Source organism: Penicillium psychrosexuale (assembly GCF_028828465.1).
Source record: "Penicillium psychrosexuale strain IBT 29551 chromosome Unknown utg000003l, whole genome shotgun sequence".
In the NCBI taxonomy this organism is placed as follows: domain Eukaryota; kingdom Fungi; phylum Ascomycota; class Eurotiomycetes; order Eurotiales; family Aspergillaceae; genus Penicillium; species Penicillium psychrosexuale.
This window is the reverse complement of record NW_026643188.1, coordinates 2566367-2584965: the sequence shown is the minus strand read 5'-3', so window position 1 is coordinate 2584965 and position 18599 is coordinate 2566367. Positions and strand designations below refer to the sequence as shown.

At 49.2% G+C, this 18599-nt stretch overlaps 10 protein-coding genes across 10 annotated transcripts; 6 read left to right on the top strand and 4 right to left on the bottom strand.

The window, feature by feature from the left end:
• Window positions 1–200: 200 nt before the first annotated feature.
• N7518_004906 (uncharacterized protein) lies at window positions 201–2840 on the bottom strand (the record flags this gene model as incomplete). The annotated part of the gene is made up of 1 exon (XM_057185833.1): window positions 201–2840. The coding sequence occupies one exon, from the start codon at window positions 2838–2840 to the stop codon at window positions 201–203; it is 2640 nt and encodes an 879-aa protein (XP_057042603.1).
• Window positions 2841–3565: 725 nt separating this feature from the next.
• N7518_004905 (uncharacterized protein) lies at window positions 3566–4321 on the top strand (the record flags this gene model as incomplete). The annotated part of the gene is made up of 1 exon (XM_057185832.1): window positions 3566–4321. The coding sequence occupies one exon, from the start codon at window positions 3566–3568 to the stop codon at window positions 4319–4321; it is 756 nt and encodes a 251-aa protein (XP_057042602.1).
• Window positions 4322–4499: 178 nt separating this feature from the next.
• N7518_004904 (uncharacterized protein) lies at window positions 4500–6436 on the bottom strand (the record flags this gene model as incomplete). Its single annotated transcript, XM_057185831.1, has 3 exons — window positions 4500–6115; window positions 6170–6231; window positions 6303–6436. The coding sequence occupies 3 exons, from the start codon at window positions 6434–6436 to the stop codon at window positions 4500–4502; spliced, it is 1812 nt and encodes a 603-aa protein (XP_057042601.1).
• Window positions 6437–6516: 80 nt separating this feature from the next.
• pre9 (proteasome core particle subunit alpha 3) lies at window positions 6517–7487 on the top strand (the record flags this gene model as incomplete). The annotated part of the gene is made up of 4 exons (XM_057185830.1): window positions 6517–6540; window positions 6602–6786; window positions 6870–7288; window positions 7348–7487. The coding sequence occupies 4 exons, from the start codon at window positions 6517–6519 to the stop codon at window positions 7485–7487; spliced, it is 768 nt and encodes a 255-aa protein (XP_057042600.1).
• Window positions 7488–8751: 1264 nt separating this feature from the next.
• N7518_004902 (uncharacterized protein) lies at window positions 8752–9090 on the bottom strand (the record flags this gene model as incomplete). Its single annotated transcript, XM_057185829.1, has 1 exon — window positions 8752–9090. The coding sequence occupies one exon, from the start codon at window positions 9088–9090 to the stop codon at window positions 8752–8754; it is 339 nt and encodes a 112-aa protein (XP_057042599.1).
• Window positions 9091–11082: 1992 nt separating this feature from the next.
• N7518_004901 (uncharacterized protein) lies at window positions 11083–11298 on the top strand (the record flags this gene model as incomplete). Its single annotated transcript, XM_057185828.1, has 1 exon — window positions 11083–11298. One exon carries the CDS (start codon window positions 11083–11085, stop codon window positions 11296–11298), a length of 216 nt encoding a protein of 71 aa, XP_057042598.1.
• A 1561-nt stretch (window positions 11299–12859) lies between these two features.
• On the top strand, window positions 12860–13339 carry N7518_004900 (uncharacterized protein; the record flags this gene model as incomplete). The annotated part of the gene is made up of 1 exon (XM_057185827.1): window positions 12860–13339. One exon carries the CDS (start codon window positions 12860–12862, stop codon window positions 13337–13339), a length of 480 nt encoding a protein of 159 aa, XP_057042597.1.
• A 202-nt stretch (window positions 13340–13541) lies between these two features.
• Window positions 13542–14357, bottom strand: N7518_004899 (uncharacterized protein; the record flags this gene model as incomplete). The annotated part of the gene is made up of 2 exons (XM_057185826.1): window positions 13542–14213; window positions 14319–14357. The coding sequence occupies 2 exons, from the start codon at window positions 14355–14357 to the stop codon at window positions 13542–13544; spliced, it is 711 nt and encodes a 236-aa protein (XP_057042596.1).
• A 725-nt stretch (window positions 14358–15082) lies between these two features.
• Window positions 15083–16600, top strand: N7518_004898 (uncharacterized protein; the record flags this gene model as incomplete). The annotated part of the gene is made up of 1 exon (XM_057185825.1): window positions 15083–16600. The coding sequence occupies one exon, from the start codon at window positions 15083–15085 to the stop codon at window positions 16598–16600; it is 1518 nt and encodes a 505-aa protein (XP_057042595.1).
• Window positions 16601–17216: 616 nt separating this feature from the next.
• N7518_004897 (ankyrin repeat domain-containing protein) lies at window positions 17217–18575 on the top strand (the record flags this gene model as incomplete). Its single annotated transcript, XM_057185824.1, has 1 exon — window positions 17217–18575. The coding sequence occupies one exon, from the start codon at window positions 17217–17219 to the stop codon at window positions 18573–18575; it is 1359 nt and encodes a 452-aa protein (XP_057042594.1).
• Window positions 18576–18599: the final 24 nt, after the last annotated feature.

The window sequence follows — 18599 nt, the reverse complement described above, 5'->3', positions numbered from 1 at the left end:
ATTTTTGCGAGTAGAGAACCAGCATAAAATTCGAAAACATTTGGTGGTGGGTATTCCACTTTCCTAAAACAAACCCGTTTCCCAGCCCTGGAGATTTCACCTGAACACCTGACTAGCATTGCGCAGCCTTGTAAAAGGAAATACAAAATGGGATAAACTGTACAGGAAAAAAATGGCTATCATGGGAATGAATAGCTCTATTACACACCCTGCTGAGGCACGTGGCCGTTTGCTTGGGTCTCAAATAGAGCCTGCATCAAAGTATCGTAATGAGCAGCGGCAGCAGGTTGGCGAGCCAGAATGTCGCGAACGACACTAAGCTGCGCCATGTCCACGTTAGGCGCAGTCTTCAGAAGTTGTTGGATGGCGGGGGCATCAACTTGTGAGCCGAGGACTTGCACCGCGGCGGGGAGGCCGGTTAGAGCAGGCTGGTGTTGAGGGGTGAGCTGGCCTTGCTGTGCAGGGGCCTGCTGGCCGTACGTTGCGGGATTCGAGTTGAATCCACCGAAGTGGGAGGGAGGAGTTGGTGCAGTTCCAGCGCTGAACTGAGGCTGCTGAGGAGTCGCCGCGACTGAGGGGCTCCCAGAGACAGGTGGCTCTTGGCTAGCCTGGTGGGATGGCGGCTGGACAGATGAAGGGTTGGATTCGCCGGTCTTGACAACGAAAATGGTAAGAAGTATGCGTTGAGTAATGGGGACTTCCAGTGAGATGTTTTCCAGCAGCTCAATGAACTCGGGCATCGTTGTGGTGCCGATCTCCATTGGGACAATGTAGGTGTCTTTAACAGCGGACAGCGGGTGCTTTCCAATGACGCCATAACGGCCACGACTATGGAAGTAGTCAAACATTTTGTCGAAGCCTGCTCGATCCGTGGGCTGATCAGGACTGCTAATTGCTATCACAGACACATCGGTAGACTTGCTGAACTGAAGGCCACATAGATAGTCAGTTGCTCGTCTGATATCGATACGACCATCAACAACCAAGGTGGCGGGCGCTAGTTGACTCCATGGGATTCGGCCACTCAAGTCCGCGCCTCCCACATGCTTCGCGGACGAGGAGAACTCCCCGATTGGAGGCATCGTTACTTTACCGCGCCAGATGGTGCCGTCGTCGTCGAAGTCTTTAGGCGAATAAGGAGGTGAATAAGGTTCATCGTCGCGCAAGAGCTGATCGATCTCAGCATCTGCTTGGACCCTGCCACTAGGCACTGGCTCGTAGATGGCGGGAGCCACTTCAGGGAAGACGTGGTCATGGTGAGCACCCTCGGGTGATAGACCACGAACGTATCCATCTATCTCTGTCTTTGATCGCTGTGGCCCCATGGGGCTGGTAGGGCTTTTGTGGGTTGGACTGCCGTCATCCCCCACAGCGCGACGGGGTCCGCGGGAGAAAATAGACTCGTTCGCGCCATGGTGTTCATCCTCGATCAACTCTTCTCCTTTATGGGTGCGTCGAATCCGAGGGCCTTGTTCCTGGATAATGGTGTGATGTCTGTCCGCTTCTCGCTTGATCTCAGCGTCCTTCTGCTGTAGTTCTTCGCTAGCCATCTCCGCCGATGTCATCTGAGACAGCAACTTAGGGGACAGACTACCTATGAGCAGACGATCTCGCAGAGAAGTATTCTTCTTTACATTGAATATGATCGACCGTAATTGCGCCTTATATGATTCATTCGGCTCGCCTGACCGTCCGCAGATACTCTCATACGTGGCATCCTCAATGGATAGAGCCAGTTGCTGTGCCATGTCCTCCACTGACTGGTTCGCACGCAAGGTAAAAGAGCCAGCTTTCAGTGCCGCAGTAATCTGGTCTACAAACAACTTGATGAGGTGTGTGGCCACACTCTTGCGGGCAGGCATCAACTCCTCCAGGGCTCCAATGGCACGCGCCTCGGGGATAGTGTCTGTCTTGATTCGGATTGCCGTTGCCTCTGGGATAGCTGCCGGTGTAGACTGTGGGGATACCCGTTGCTGTTTCACCTGTGGTCCCTGATAGATAAGCAAGTTAACATTTTGAATGTGATGATTGGGTGGGATGGGGGTATTTACGTTTTCTGCCTCCATTGCCTCATCAAGTTTGCGCTTGTTAGTGCTGGATCGCCGAGAATCAACAGCATGGCCATTTTTCTCCGGTTCGGCTGAGGCAGACACGACGGACACAGCTGGTGCAGGAGAACCGCTAGGACCTGGTGTGGTGGATGGCGCAGTGCGAGCTGGTGTGCTGGCATCCGTCCGGCTCTCACTGGGTCTTCCTTTGCGGCCTCCTTTCTTGCCCTTTTTCCGTTTGGACTTCTTCTCCTCGGCCTCTTGGCGACGTTTCTCGGCAAGCTCTTCCCAGGGTTTCTCGCCCGCGTTGATCTTGGCCAAGAGGGTTGTGTGATTCTCTGGTCGACATTGTTCGCAATAGTATTGATCTGGTTCTTGACCTTTCACGAATGTGAGGCCCATGCAGTCATTGTGTTGCCATGCTGAGCATTGATCACAGCAAATCATATCGCGCTCCACATCCTCTTCCTCTTCATATTCACCACAGATACATCGGATGATCTCTTCTTCGTCTCCCCCAGCTTCGCTAGGACCGGGTGTGGGTTCGGCGGACAACTTGGCGCTCTTTTCTTTCGGGCTTTTGCTTTTGCCTTTTTTTGCGTGATCATCTGGCAGTTCAAGGTTCTTGTGTTGGCCTTTGGTGGCTCGGCCGGAGCGTCGGGGTTCATCTAATCTCACTGTTAGCTTGTCTTCTGGTAGATAGTCGCAACCCAGACCTGGGGTTGCCCTGCCACTCAAAAGTGATCGGATAGCAATGTGTGTAGTGGTGGTGTACGAAAGCTTACCGGCCATGATAATGGTGATTTGACGCGCGTACTACAGCGCGTGGCAGGATAATAGGTCTCTTCAGTTGCTCGAAATTCAGGTGTTACCCCAGGCTGACAAAAGTCTCTACGGGCTCAAGGCGCTAATGTAATACACAAGAAGACAGCACAACAGCGTCACTGTCTAGCCCACACTTTTGCTCGATCGAATAAAAGAACCGATCTAGTCTCTGCGCAATATTTCTTGGATTGACGCGCGGTGACAAAGAACGCGCTCAAGCGGGTGTTATGGTGGACTGTGCAATCCCTTGCTGCGCGTCAAATCGACACTTGGCGCTAAGCGGGGTCGCGTGGAGTGATTTGAGCCCAAATCACGCACTTTGCAGTCAAAAATAGGGCTAGACGGTTTGAGTTGAGATTGGAGCAGTAATGCTCGAAGATCAAGTGGCGAAAGCAATAACGCCAAAGGATGGTTGAAAGATGTTAGATAGAAAAGAGATGCGATGCGATGTGAGGAGAAGAAGAGAGATGAATAAGTGGCTTGGCTCCCGTCTTTGTCATTCACTGGATGCGTCATCACGTGCTATTTGTCACCAGCCACAGGTTCGCGGCGAAATGCCCTTCGGTGAATCTTAAGATTGAGCTTCTCCAGATTCCCCACTCTTCATCACAGGCTCTTTTATTTCCGCCAGTTTGTTTCTGAACTTATTTCACCTACCATACCATATCTCTTATCCTTACAAATTGAAGGATATGGCCGACGTCCGATCCCTACTCCGCAGTGAATTAGCTTCCCGCAAGGGCACATCTCAGCCAAATACGACAGGAAACCGGGTCACCAAAAAGCGCAAGGTTGATAGTGGAGATGGAGTAATGCGAAAGAAGCTTCGTGCTGCGGAACAAGATACATTCCAGTCTGCCTCTGGCGCAACAAACACCGAGCACACTACAGAGGATGAAGGTTCGGAGCAAGTCGAGGATGATGTCGCTGGCCCAGAACCTCCACTCGACAACGAACAAGAGGTTGTTGAGCCAGCTGCAGACCTTGCAGAAGAACCAACTACGCACCCCCGCGAAGATCCATCCACACCTATTGACGAAGAGGCATGGGCAGCATTTGAACGCGAGGTCGCCGCCCAGTCCGATGAGCCCCATGTACCAGCCGCTCTTACAGCTGAGGCCACAATATCCGCAGCGCCAGTGACAGCTGCAGAACTCGCTGCACAACAAGAGAGATCGAAGACGTCGACAGCCCGCACTCGTGAGGCAGAGATGGAAGGGGAGCGAGAGGATGCCGCACGGCTTTTGGAGGAAGAGTTTGATGAGATGGATCAGCTGGAAGAGCGGGTGCGAAGGCTCAAACACAAACGCGAGGAGCTGCGGAAAGCCCGCGCCGAAGACAAGACACAGGATGAGCCGATAGGATCTGGCGCAGTGGAGCAAGTTGAGAGCGAGAGTGAAGACGATGACGATGACGACGAGGATTGGGATGATTGGAGATTTAAATGATCGGATCGATGGTGGAATGATGAATCGTTTACGTGAAGGGAAATGATTTCCCTCATCTACAGTGATACCCTCAGGAACCGGATGGCATTGGTATAATCAAATTGCCTCTTGATGTACAATATGAACACGACTGTCCTTATCTCGACAAAGGTGATATGTAATATTCAGTGACCAACTATTATTGACTCGGCTTCTGTTCCTCGTCTGCTGTCTGATCAACGTCCATGTAGCTCATTAGTCCGTCCTTGTTGACATGCATTGCCTGTTCAATCTCGGCTTCGCCTTCTCGGAGAAGATGCTTGCTACGGAGAAGATCTCCTCGCTGCCTCCGTTTCTCTTCCTCCACCCGCTTCTCCCGATCTGCAAGGGCCCTCTCGCGTTTCTCCCGTTCAACTCGTTTTCGGTCGACTTCTTCTAGCTCTTCTGCCGTCATCTGTACCTCCGGCGCTGGAGGCAGAGTAGATATGTATGCCTCAATCAACGGATTTCGAACCTCGGGCGCGAGTCCGATATAACGAATATCGGTGATGATAATGGTTGGCAGGGCTTCCAAGTTCGATGACTGATGCAACAAGTCCAAGGGAACAGATTTGAGCAGGGCTGATAAGTCTGACTTGCGAGTGCTTTCGGGCTGCTTGAGACGCGAGATGTGGTCCCGGTAGAACTTCTCGCGCTCTTTGTCTCCAAGCTGAGAGTCCTTCATTTCAGGCTCTTTCCTGTACTTGCGCTTGAACTCTGGCCAGTAAAGCTTCGGAGTGGCGTGTTCTTGCAAAAATGCGAGATATCTAATGCGCGGGTCGGTCTTTTCCTGCTTCGCTTTCTGTTCTCTCACATCTTGGATTCTGTCCCGGGTCCAATTGGAAAAGATCTCTCGTCGTGTTTTCATGTTCGAGGGTGCGGTATACCGGGTATCTTCAATGATGCGGCCTTCTTCGATGACATTCTCCCATGTCGTGAATGGATTGATTCGGAAGTCATCCAGCAAGTCGCGGAAGAGGGCCTCGGCATCGGCTTCGGTCAGCGGCAGGCCCTCTGCACCCTCTTCCCAATCTTCTTCCCCGACCTCGCCATATTCCCCGGGGTCTAGTCCGTAATCTTCACCCATGGCTGCTAGTTGATATGCCATGTCTTCTTCGTTGAACTCTAGCGGCTGATCCTTGACACCCTCACTTTCAGCTCGTGCACGCTTCGACGGTTGGCCGTCTTCTCCCTCGCTGTCTGTAACCTCGACCTCTTCATAGTCGGAGTCATAATCTGCACGTTCCGCCTCTTGCGGTATCGGCTCAGGCTCTATACGACCATGCTGTGGTGAAGGCGATTCCTTTTTGGCTGGTACCTCGGGCTCACCCCGTTCTTTCCTTTCCTTTTTCTCACGCTCGAGGTCAACCACACCCTTCAAAACTTGCTCTGGAAATTTCCAAAAACTTTCGTTTGTTTCCGGATTGTGCACAAATCTCCTCCCAAGCTTTGTCTTTACTAGTAGCCACGGGGCGCAGTCGGGAATAGGATGCTTCGCTCTTGGTCGATCTTCGGTTTCTCTCCGTCCATGATCATGATAACCTCTCCCACCGCGGAATCCTCCGCGGCCGCGGGAGTTTTGTGGTGGACTAAATTGCGCCGGCCCCGAGGCAAACCCTATTGGTCCATATGGTGTTGAAGAAAACGGAGGTAGCGTCTCTGGATTGTATGTTGCTTCTGGGGTGTCTGGAGCAGCCTGAATGGGCTGAGGAGCTGTTTCTTGAGGCCGGGTATATGTCGATTGTTTTGTGGAAGAATTGTAATAGTACAAATGACCTGGCTTAATAGTCAGAACCAAGACCTTTCACTCGAACCCAGCGCAAGACCAACCTGTGGGGGCTCGATGTTGTGTCCACCCCGACGGCAAAGGAGGAGGAGCGGTGTATGTTGATCTGAGCATAGCAATCGATATGAATCAATTTAAAATGCAAAGTAATGGGCAAATCGGTCTTGTAATCCGTACTTGCGGGTCAAGGTGGTGAAATCGTCGCAACGAAGCTTTGGTGTGGTGAAGTGGTCCGAGCTTGGCGGATGACAGAGGACGCGCCAGGGCGAGTTGCCTGGAGCTTCTACGTCTTCACCATCGACCTTCACCATCCCGAACCACCTGTCTCGCACAATCAACCCTCACCTTTAGCCCATTTTGAGTTTTTTTCGCTTTCTTTTATTCATACACGATGTCTCGGAGATACGATTCGAGGGTTTGTGCACACCGTCATTCCTCTTGTGCAGCTCCAGCTAACCTATGACGATTTTGGAAAGACCACCATCTTCTCCCCAGAGGGTCGACTCTACCAGGTTGAATATGCGCTTGAGGCTATTTCTCACGCTGGCACAGCCCTTGGTGTCTTAGCCAAGGATGGTATTGTCCTCGCTGCTGAGAGGAAGGTGACCAGCAAGCTGCTGGAGCAGGATACCTCCGCTGAGAAGCTCTACACAATCAACGAGTACGCCAACACTACCTTTGTCTCAAATAAAATAGCCAGATTTGCTGTGTTTAGTATTGAGATAAGTAGCTAATGATTTCCAGTAACATGATCTGCGCCGTTGCGGGTATGAACGCCGATGCCAACATTCTGATCAACTATGCTCGCCAGAACGCCCAACGCTACCTCCTCACGTACAACGAAGACATTCCATGCGAACAACTTGTCCGTCGACTGTGTGATCTGAAGCAAGGATATACCCAACACGGAGGTCTCCGTCCGTTCGGTGTCTCCTTCATCTACGCTGGGTATGACCATCTCCGTCAATTCCAGTTGTACCAGAGTAACCCCAGTGGAAATTACGGAGGCTGGAAAGCGACGAGCGTTGGCGCAAACAACGCAAGTGCGCAGAGTCTCCTCAAGCAAGATTACAAGGAGGACTGCAATCTGAAGGAGGCTTGTGCTATGGCTGTCAAGGTGCTGAGCAAGACTATGGACTCCACAAAGCTGAGCAGCGAGAAGAGTGAGTTTTACGGTCATTTCTGTATTGTGTTTTCGTCCTAACATTTCTACCTTACGCAGTCGAGTTTGCAACAGTGGGCAAGACCAAGGATGGCAAGATCTACCACCACCTATGGACTGCAGATGAGATTGATTCCCTTCTCCGGGAACAAGGGCTGGCCAAGGTCGATGATGAGCCCGAGGCTGGTGACATAAAATAGATTAAATCTTCTCTTGTTCTTTTTCCGTTTCAGATACTCGAATCCAATAGTTTGACCATAATCATCCGGTTGCAATATCATAGCATCACCTCATGTCCAAACAAAACATTGATCTTTTATCTGTCGTGTGGGCTTTTGTTTATGGCTGCATTTGGTGCTGTTCTCTTGTGACGTGGCATGCACATCGGCCTAGTCTCAGCGCTCTCCTTCAGTTCTGCATTCCAATTTGACGCTTTGTGCTTTGAAGATATTGAAGCAGATAGGTACACGTAGACTGAAGAAGCACGGGTGTTGCTTAGTGGCATGTAGAAGTAAATTCTCCGATTATAGTGCCATGATATATAGTTCCCCAGCTTGCTGTTTTGTAGTCTTCAGTTCACTACCGCATTCACTTTTTACTTTTGTCGATTTCAATTTCAGTTATACCTACTAAACCTGTCATTATTTTACTTAGATCGCCCAAAGCTATCGTTTTAGAGCTGGATTGATTTCGCAATGTTGGAGTTGTCCACGGTATAGAGCAAGGGAAGTGGAACCTATTTAGCCCAGCTAGCCCTGGATTCTTCTCACAACACTCCTAACCAGCAGAACCACTTCCACTTCCATTCGCCTCTTTCCTATGATGCTACTAAGATATCTTCTTGACAGGTTCATTCTATTAGGTTATCTAAGCAGGTGGTCATCACGTGCAGGCATGTGTTATGAGGGGCATTTTGTCCCACTATGTGCCCTCGCTCTGACACCAGGTACCATTGCTCTTCCTTCAAGGACTGGTCGATTTTGAATGGCCATTTGATATTTGTCAGGCCTCGATGGCTTTTTTGTCTGGCTGCAGCAGGTTCCACTCCTTGTCCTGTGAGACTCGATCTGTCTCAGCGAACCGCTCACCCAGGAGAAAGGGCGCTTATGACTGGGCTAGTCCCTATTGACATTCTTTTTTGGGAGCTTAGCAGCCTATCAACAAAAACCAATACGGAGTTTGAACCAATTAAATTTCTCGTCAATCTTTTCAAAGGCGATACGGCTTTCCCATCACTTTGCAGAAACTCGATTTGGACTTAATGTCGCGGACAAATGGTGAAACATGAAACTCGCTGCATCCCCCTAAAGAAACAGTGACAGGCAACAAGAAAACGACAGGACAATTGGCCCACGAAGGACCCGACACAAAAGTCAAGACATTGTTATTCACCTGTCCAAAAGGGAAAGAGGAAAAAAGAAAAATTAACCAAAGGAACACCGGTTTTACAAATCCAAGCCAATCCTATCTTAGGAGAGTGCTCCTTCGTTCGTCCCGCTCCCGCTGCAGGGCGCGGATCTCTTTATCCAAGTCCATAATGAGTTTGTGAGACCGATCAATGGAAGCCACAAGTGTGGCACCCTCTCGCTTCCACCGGTCCAAACGGTCGACTTCGGCACTACGCCGGCGATTTTTGGTCTCGATTTTTTCGCAGAGACGACAATTGGTCTTCTCATTCTCAGTGATGTTGACGAGTCTCATACCGCATGTCTCGCCGGTGCGATATTCATAGTTGCATCGGTGGGCAAAGCTGGTCCAGCTCCAGTCTCCACACGCAAATCTCTTTTGGTTGTAAAAGCACATGCCTATCAGATCTGTCAGTGCTGCTCAATCTGCAAGTACAACATAACTCACTTGCTCACGGCTCTCCGTCTTTGTTTCAGCTTGAATGCGGGCTGCTATTGGTTGCACCTGACAGTACACCCGAGCTTGTCGGATTTGATAGGCCGACCTTTGTCTGTTTTTGAAAGGACCCGGGAAGCTCAACAAAGTTGAAACAAATTTCGAATGAATTCTTTTTATGAGGAAGATCTATTGGGCTGGCTTGAAGATTTCAGACTCGAATTGTGAAACCGGAGGGATGATTGTGAACTTCACGGCATCATAGGGGCGTTGACAGGCTTATTTATGTTTCGAAGTTTGTATGCCACGACTCTATTCTCCCATGTTTGCCTCGTCCCACTGTTGATCGACGTTTCTCAGTGCCCGATGGCTTATCATCTGTGGTTCCAGTCCGTGGATTTCACATCGCACCTGCCTGACGGTTGATCCGGTTGGCTGTGAGCAGTTCTCCAAGCAGTGGAGACGGTATGATGGCCATTGCATCTCGAATGGAGCCACCGTGAACAATCAGTTGCTTCATGGATGCATGCAACCATCAGCCGTAGCGATTCCCGCCTCATGGCGATGATGTACGATGGGCCGAAAATCCCTCAATTCATGGCTGCAATACTCTAGTTTCCAGATTCGACTACTGCAATTATGCTGTCGCCATCTGCCTCTCCCCGCTTTCATGTGGATGCTGTTCGCATGGACTCGACGCTTGTGATTCTCTTGCGTTTTGCATGGCTACTCCTGCATGGCCGAGTCGGTCCCGGCATTTGCCAGATGTCGTATTGATGCAATAATCACGCTTTTATGCCCAGGGATAACCCTGTCTCTATGCAACAGAAAAGCTACTGCCTTCGCGAATGTGACGGGACTCTGCACGCCACTTGTGACTCCACCCCAATGGGTTGTTCTATCCTGAAGCGATTTTTTGATAGCTGCCATTATTGATTGGCTCATTACCTCATCTATCATGAGCACCGACACGGGATTCTGACCGAACGCCATGTTTATCCACAGAAGTATCTATCCGATATTGCTGTCTGTGTGATTGCAGATGCATGCACATCCCGATTTATTGCCTTCATTCCTCCTCGTGGCTCTTACGTTTCCTGCATTTGGGCAATGATGGTAATCCATGTTGGGTCTCAGCATGTGGTTGCAACCATTAACCCCTGTCACCTTGTGTTATTCCTGCCGAGCCTTAATCGCCAGTCTATCAAAATTCAGACTCGGCCGTCTTTCCACCCCTGCTGCGCCTTTCCGGTCCGTGTCTGTCAGCCAATAGCACTCAGTTAATTGGTAGTGCTAGAGTCTCTGAGGCTCTATCATTGGCACTCGGGTTTAAGGACACGGAACACGCAATTGAAATTTCTTGTGCCACACCCCCAAAATCAGGGATGCAGGCCAGATAGATCTATTTTCGTTCAGCTGATCTCTCACTCCTGCAAAGAGGGATCATGCATTTGCCCCCGCTCATGTGTGTGTTCATCATCACCCACTTGCTCTTATGGCGGAAATGATAGGATCGGATTGATGTACGGCGCTCGCCGCAGACGAACCGTGACACATTCCACATATTACTGAACCATATGCAGCTGCACTAAAGCCCAGAGACTCTGACGTGGCACGTTGTTTCTGGCTTTCTGCACCAATTCCTAGTAGCGAAGGCTGGGTCGAAGGCCGTGGATCGCCGTTTAGGATTCTCTGCAAGCTCCACCGAGGACCCAGATGCCATTCACGTTATTTGCAATGACGAAATATGACAGATTGCCAATATGGAATGGAAAATCCTGCAGAATTCTGTGCTTGCTGTTTTGGCCGATTGTCCTGGGCAATGCACCAGTACGACAAGTGATCGTCGGGAAATGCCGCTCAATCACGCCCAGAATCGGACCTAGGAAGATGATCCATGACAAGATGTTGAGTTGGCAACTGGCATCCTAAATGATGGCTCACAGCCTCAAAATGGCCGTCACACCCGGTGGATCAATACTTTGCTGCGGCGAGCTCATTGCATCCAGCCCCAAGAAGCCCTCGAATCACCTTCTAATGCCCCCCTGCTCTTTTTCCTCTCGCTCCGTCTTACCACCGAAATCTCCTCGCAAGGATCAGGCCGTGGGTGTGGGCAAAGCATGGTTGTCGTTTCTGCCCAACAAGCGAAGTTGCCCAGTGAAATACTAGATCGTGTTTTTATCTGGTTAGAGCCACCGCAGACAATTTTGAGTGCTATCAACTAGGAAGCCCGTCCCTCAACGTTAGAATTGAATTCTAGGACCCGCATACAGGCTCCCACAGCGTCGGGTTTTTCTGATCCCGTGATCTGATAGTGAACGGAGGTTCCCGCACCCTACACACGCCTGCCTTTGACTGGCGACAAATCGTTGATGGTAATTCTACCTCCGGTGCTGGACAGTAAAAAGCCCACTGTCTACATTTCCTTGAGCGTACGGGGATTGGTCGACCGATCGACTTATCCTCACCTGCAGCCGGCCCAATCATCCAATGGCAACCGTCAGCCGGGATGTCAGTTGTATGCCACTAGTGAGACTTTCCCCCACCCGTCCTGCACCAAAGAGGCATGTGCATCTCATCAGCACTCGCCTTGAGTGAGGCCTACGACTAGCTATCATTGGTAGATCGTACTTCTCTGAGTGGGCCATCACATTGACGTGTTCCCAGTTGTCGTGACATTCCTCTCATGTCTAAATGCTCCACCTGTGGTACACATCAAGAAGACAGCACTAAGTCAGGTTCTAGGGTCTCTTTCCTTTTTTTCCTTTTTCTCTCCTACCATCACTTACTAGAACCTACGTTGGATGTAATATCCAAAAACCCTCCTACCTCGTAATCATTGCTAATTGGCTAATGGAATTTCGGATTGTCCATTCAGGTTTGATGTGAGTTACCCTAGATTATATTTGCGCTAGGCCACCCTGACACCTCGATGGTGTTGGTGGATGGACACGAGACCGATGGATCTTGTCCTAATATCCTGACGAGTCTGGGCACGCTTCAATCCCGAGCCAGTTCATCCGCCTCGAATACTCGACGCCCCTCTACGGCGCCTCTGCCTATTACTAGAACGTTAGAAACTAGCAGCGTCACCTTGCCATACATCATTTGGCGATTTTCTGACCGGCTCGTGGCCCGCCAGTCGTCAAAATATGACCTGGAGCTACATGGTGTGAAGTTCGACCGGTAGTATATTAGTTATTAGTGGCTGAAGACAGTTCTCATGGCGGGTTCAATATTGTGTGCAGTTTTGGTCACTACTGCTTCAGCCGTAATCCAGTCTGCTCATATGATAGAAAGTTTCTGACTGTGGCATATATTATGCAAATCCGGACGTAGGCTTGAGTGAATTAATATATAAATCTCGCGCAACTCAGTGCTAAAACTCCCAAAGGCCTTGTGATACCATTATTAAGCCGGTCACTTAGGGCAAGGGCAAGCTCATTACCATATTGGGTTAGCCTGACTGTTTCTGACCAAGTGACGTCAATATGATCCTAGGGTCTAGAGAACTTGGAACACAGAGAAGAATGACAGACTACTTGTAATGGATTTCCCCTAATAGTTAACGAGAAATCCTTTTATCTAACAAGTTCCTTCCCTCTAATTCACTTCACTACAACATACATCTTACAATTTCGATACCCAAGCCCAACCACAACGAGATATCTGTACGAACCACTACAATCTGCTCCTGAAAACATCTCCAGATATATTCCTATCTCACAGAATGTGGAAAACCATAATCTCAGCCGGCCAGCAAGCCACCCGGAGCCAGGTCCCCAAACCTACTATTCAATCCCTCGCCGCCCCGACAGCAACAAGAACGCCCTTTAGCACAACCCCGATTTCCCAGATCGAAAAGGGCCAGGGCTCGCTCGACCGAGAAACCTTGAACCCAGAGCGCTCAGAGACTGCCAAATCTGGTACGGACGGCGAAGTGGCCAAACATCCTTCTTCATTCGACCCGACGAACACAGCACCGGAGAGCGAACTCTCGGCCAATGAAAAGGAAAGCAGGCAAGAAGGCAAGGAGAGTCCGCTGAATATGAGCCCAGCCAATAGGGATGCCAGCGCTTGGAGGACCAAGGAGGAGGACGGACCTGTTCGGAATCGGGATCGTGGGGTTTCCAGCTCTCGCGGGACGCCAAATAAGGCTCGTAGTATTCATGTGAAGGAGGATGGGACTCATGTTTCATACCGGGATTGAATGCTTTCTTTGTTTATAGTACAGCAGGCGATAAAGGATCATGTTATGCAGGGAGGTCAGCATTTCCAAAATAAAGTCATATTGAGTTTCGATCAATGCTATCAAGTAATTTGTTCAAGACAATTTGTTCATAACGTGATAAATCTCAAACCATAAGGATTATAATTGCATAGACATAGCTTATTCGAACGCATCAATGCGTTCAAGACGAGCCTTCCTTGCCGTATTTGATGATATCACTGCCAAACAAGGTCCAAACCTTCTCACTGCCCTCGGGAACATCACCTTCTAGTGCCTTAAGACCAGCATTGACGGCAGCTTTGCCAATAACATCCGCGTCCTGGGCCCATCCATCTTTTAGGCCGGAATTCAGCTTGCCAGCCCAATTCGCAATGAACCGAACTCCAGCCTCGAACGGCCGGCTTTCCTCACGAGTACCAGCAATCAGCCCAGGACGCAGAATGACCATGCGCTCAAAGCCAAGCTTCTTGATATCCTCCTCGATTTCGCCCTTCATGCGGGGGTAGGCAAAGTTCGAATCCTTGCTGGCGCCGGTAGCGGAGATCAGTACGTAGACCTTGGTGCCAGCGTCGTGGGCGGCCTTGGCTAGCTCGACGTTCAACCCATGCTCGATTTTGTATTGGTTATCGAACCCGCCTGCGGCTGCTTTTGTGGTTCCAAACGCGGAAAAGAAGATGCTGGGGGTCGGGCTTAGGGAGGAGAGCTGGCTTGACCAGGTGGCGGTATCGCTAGAGACAAAGTTGGTGAGTTTGGCTGGGGGCGCGCCGCTAGTGGCTGACGGGGTACGGCGAGAGATGGTGTCCACACGAGTTACAGCAGGATTGGCAATAAGGCTGGTGAGGATTTGAGAGCCCTATCGGTTATGCGATTTAGCTGAAGTTCTAGCCTGGGTATGCTCGGTTTGGGGAATTTCGAGACCAGTAAATTGAGGAGCTTTGCTTGCAGGATGTACACTTACCACCATACCAGTACCACCGATCAATGCGACGTTCACCATTTTTGTGTATCCGAAGTTGTAATTAGAATAGATGTCCGTTGTTTGTACAGCAAAAGAGGCGCGCCCTCGAATCCAGCCAGGCGCCAGTGTCTTTCGTCATCCTGATATCGAGCTAGGCTATATTCGGTAAGCTCAACTTTGGCTTAACACAACCAGAGGAAACATAGCGAAATCGATCATTTAAACTCAAAATGTTACTAGAAGAAGGTCATATATATAGCTATATATGGAGTACATATACAGAGATGTCTTGATAGTAAATACATGGATGGGCGGTGGAGATAAGCAAGAGTATGCCAGGCATATCTCTCATTGGATACTCATAACTAGGGCCTGAATGTCTGAATGCCTGAGTGCCTGAGTGCCTGAATGTAGACCGCTTTCAGGCATCTATTTACAGCACGGAATAACCCGGCCCGACGATCCTATGAACATGAAGCTTTGGGCATATAAATTCAAGAATCTTTCCAGGTTTACACTCTCTCTGTAATGGTAACATTGGTAATTAACTAATTCAAGTAATTATCCTTGATTTTATGCCAGGCCAAGTTCAGGTATTCAGATCTCACTCAATATATTAGTTATCCAGTATGAGAGTTAGATGAGTCGCATAGGTCACGGATATGTGCATGAAAAAAAGTCCCAACGCGTGTTTTGTTTATTTATCATCCTCTCAACCTCATATCCTCAATCGCCCAGTTTGCTCCCGGCCACTGACCTTCAAAATGCCCCTCCTTTCGTTACCACTCGAAATCATAAACATGATAGTGTCAGAGCTACCGTGTAAAGATGTGCTTGGCTTGATGTGCACCAACAGATACCTTCACGATCTCCTAATTCGTGATCTTTACAAGCGAAACCTTGATACAGATCCAGGGGAACTTGCCTTGTATTGGTGTGCAATGAATGGTGCTATGCAAGGGATGCGTCACCTATTGTCCTGGAAAGTAGATCTGAACCGAGGCTTGACATACGAGGGAAGATGGAGCCTAATCATAGGATTGGAAGCAAAATCAGCTCTAGTCTTGGCTATCGAGGATGACAACCTGGGTATGGTAGATCTCCTTTTGAAACATGGAGCCGATGTGAATTACCTCAGCAACGACTACCCTCCCTGGGACACCATGCCCTACAACCCCTTGGAAGTGGCGGTGGGGCGGGGGAATGCGGTTATGACCCTTTTCCTCCTTCAAAAAGGCGCGAAGATAAGAGATCAAATCACTCTGTCTCGTGCTATCCGACACGGGGGCCTACTGGCTTGGGTAGAGGCTGGTCGCTACAACAAGCGTGAGCTCCAGTCACCCGACGTACCTGAAGTAGCCTTCAACTACGATTTCAGGTCAGTGGTGGAGGTGCTGCATTTATATGGCGCCAATGTGAACGAGGTTCCTCTCCTTCATGATGCAGTACTGTATTACGGGTCTCTTGATGATGGTGTCATAGAGTATCTGCTACATCTTGGCGCTGATGTACACGCAATGGATGATGTGGGGGCGTCGGTCATATCTCGTGTTTTCAGGACCCAATACCGCGACGCCCGAGGATCTGAAGCCTTTACGAAATTGCTTATAGCTCACGGAGCTCAATTTTTCCCCGGCGAGCTTACGGTTTTGCTTGAAAACGCTATACTTCGAGAAAAAATTGAGGATTTTCACTTGGTCCTTAAGTACGGAGTAGACGTGAACTCCTTGTGGTGTGAGGAAGGGGGTTGCCTTCACCTCGTTATCAAACATGTATTCCGTGATGATATGACACAAGAAGAATTCCTCAGGTTGCTCCTAAGCCGAGGAGCCGACGTCCACTTGAAAGACCACGAATCGAGTACGCCATTGATTCATGCAGTGTTGTTCCCATGGAATATAAACCTAGCAAAGCCTCTCCTCGATGCGGGCGCCAAAGTCCAATGCCACGGCGAAGAAGGAGCTCAGCTCCTGAATTTCCTCATACGGAATGGGCTAACCACCTGGTTTGACCCAAGAACCGACGAGCTTCAGCGCTTCCTGAAGTATTTGGAGGATTTGGAGGGTTTGGAGGATTTGGAGGATACGGAAGATTTGGAGGATTTGAGCGAGTGGGAACCGTTTCCTGACTTCAGTGAGATGGATGCTATGATCAAATTGGTTCTTGAATACGGTGTCTGTCCAGACTACACGGATGACTCTGGCCAGTGTCCTCTTGACCTTCCTGGTGCTGGACTATTTTCTGCTCTAAAGCCGTGGCCATCTAAAAGAGGTAAAACATGATGCAGTTGTGCGTCGTCGACTACATTTTCTAATTAAGCTGATTGGAACATTGAGAAGTTTGTATCTATTGATGGAATGTTTAATATTACACATTAACCCAGACGACCAGTTTATTGAGACCAATTTCTTAACAGCCAGATTCACCCAAATGCACAGTATCCGGGGTCTTGTGCTACTGAAGTGAGAGAGGTGAAGTGATACCAGAGGCCTCGATGTTATAATAGTCCATACTCTCTCCAGAGAGCAATAATCGGAATGGGATGAGATACAGTTTTTCTAATTCTTCATCCCAAGGTAGATTTGGAACTTAGACTTGCATGTATGATTGATGGCCACGTCAATGCGTGTAGAAGGTAATCACACTTAAACGAGCAGGCTGTTCAAGAATCACTATGCACTAATCATGTTGAGCAGATATCAACAGACGATTAATAAGTGGTTAAGTATACCTATACAAGTACTTCATTGAGTCATAGTAGGCTCATCATCTCCAGAAACTTTAGGGCTAAACACGGGTTAACTGAATTGATGATCACGATATCTAACCCCTCAACTACTTATGTTCTGTCAATTGTCCCACTTGTTGTGTGTGGACAGAGTTTCAGTCTCATTCAAGATGTCTCTTGACTCCTTACCCTCCGAAGTAATCTGTCTTGTTGCTTCATATCTGCCATGGTACAGACACATATTTTCACTTCTACGATGCAATCGCATAATCCACGATGCTGTGATTCATGCCATTTACAAGCAAGACACACGTACTAGAAATGATGTACTGCAATGGCTGTTACAAAGGGGGTTTGAATCGAATATCCAGCACATTATATCGCGCAACAACCTAGACTTGAACATCCCAATAAACACCCGGTATACCCTGATCAACACACCTTTACTCCTTGCCGTCGGTTTCGGTCGTACGAACATTGTGGAGATTCTTCTGCGCAATGGGGCCCAAGTCAACATCGGAACAGATATCTCCGCCTTGGGATATGCTGCGGCTCTAGGAGACTACAACATGAGCAGACTTCTCCTCCAGCATGGCGCCCATGTAGACATTGCGGACACATTGAGGGGTATTTCTCCTCTACAATGTGCTCTGGCACGTGGGTACCCAAATTATGACAGATCTGGGCGGCAATCCTGGCAGCAATACTGGGAATACAAGGAAGATGATGAGGCTATTTCTGTGGTCAAGTTATTACTAGCTCACGGGGCACATCCACAATTCCAATTCAATTTCAACTTGTCGACTGGCCTACACAATATTCCTAGAGGCCAATGGAAATCGACGAAGGAGCTGTTCAGTCTATGCCTCGATTCTGGCGCTGATTTAGACGCACAAGACTTGGACGGAGACACTCCACTTCACGTTGCCTTACACTGTTACGCATTCTATGGATATTTGGAAGCCCGAACAGAATTCGTAAGATTGCTCTTGGAGTCTGGTGCTGATCCAAACACACAAGATTCGCAAGGAAACACTCCCCTTCACATTGCTCTAGGCCATCAGACCGAGAAAGTCCCAAAAGTCCCAAAAGAGTCCGTACGATTGCTCTTGGCGTCTGGCGCTGATGTTAATCTACGAAACCATAAGGGAGTGAGACCACTAGGTGCCAAATTTGAGAGTCCGGACATCTTTAAACTTGTTTTCAAACCAGGAGCGAGTACTCGTTACCGTGGTAAACCCGGAAACAAAATTATTTGGAAGCTTTTGAGAACCCGAAATCAAATGAAAGCTGTGAAGCAATATGTGATCAATGAGGCCTTGATAGCGCTACTCTTGGAGCAAGGGGCTTATGAAGACCAAACCATTGACGGAGAATGTCCGCGAAACTTGTCAGTGGCGTCAGTGGCGAAGAAGTACCCCCTGCTGAAAGATTTAATGAGCAAGAAGAAACCTGTCGCCCGCAAATGGGAATTGCCACCGAGCAGTTGTTTACGGGTATCAAAGTCCAAGTTGAAACGACCGAGTTAGAGATTAATCCCGATCTTGCTGTTA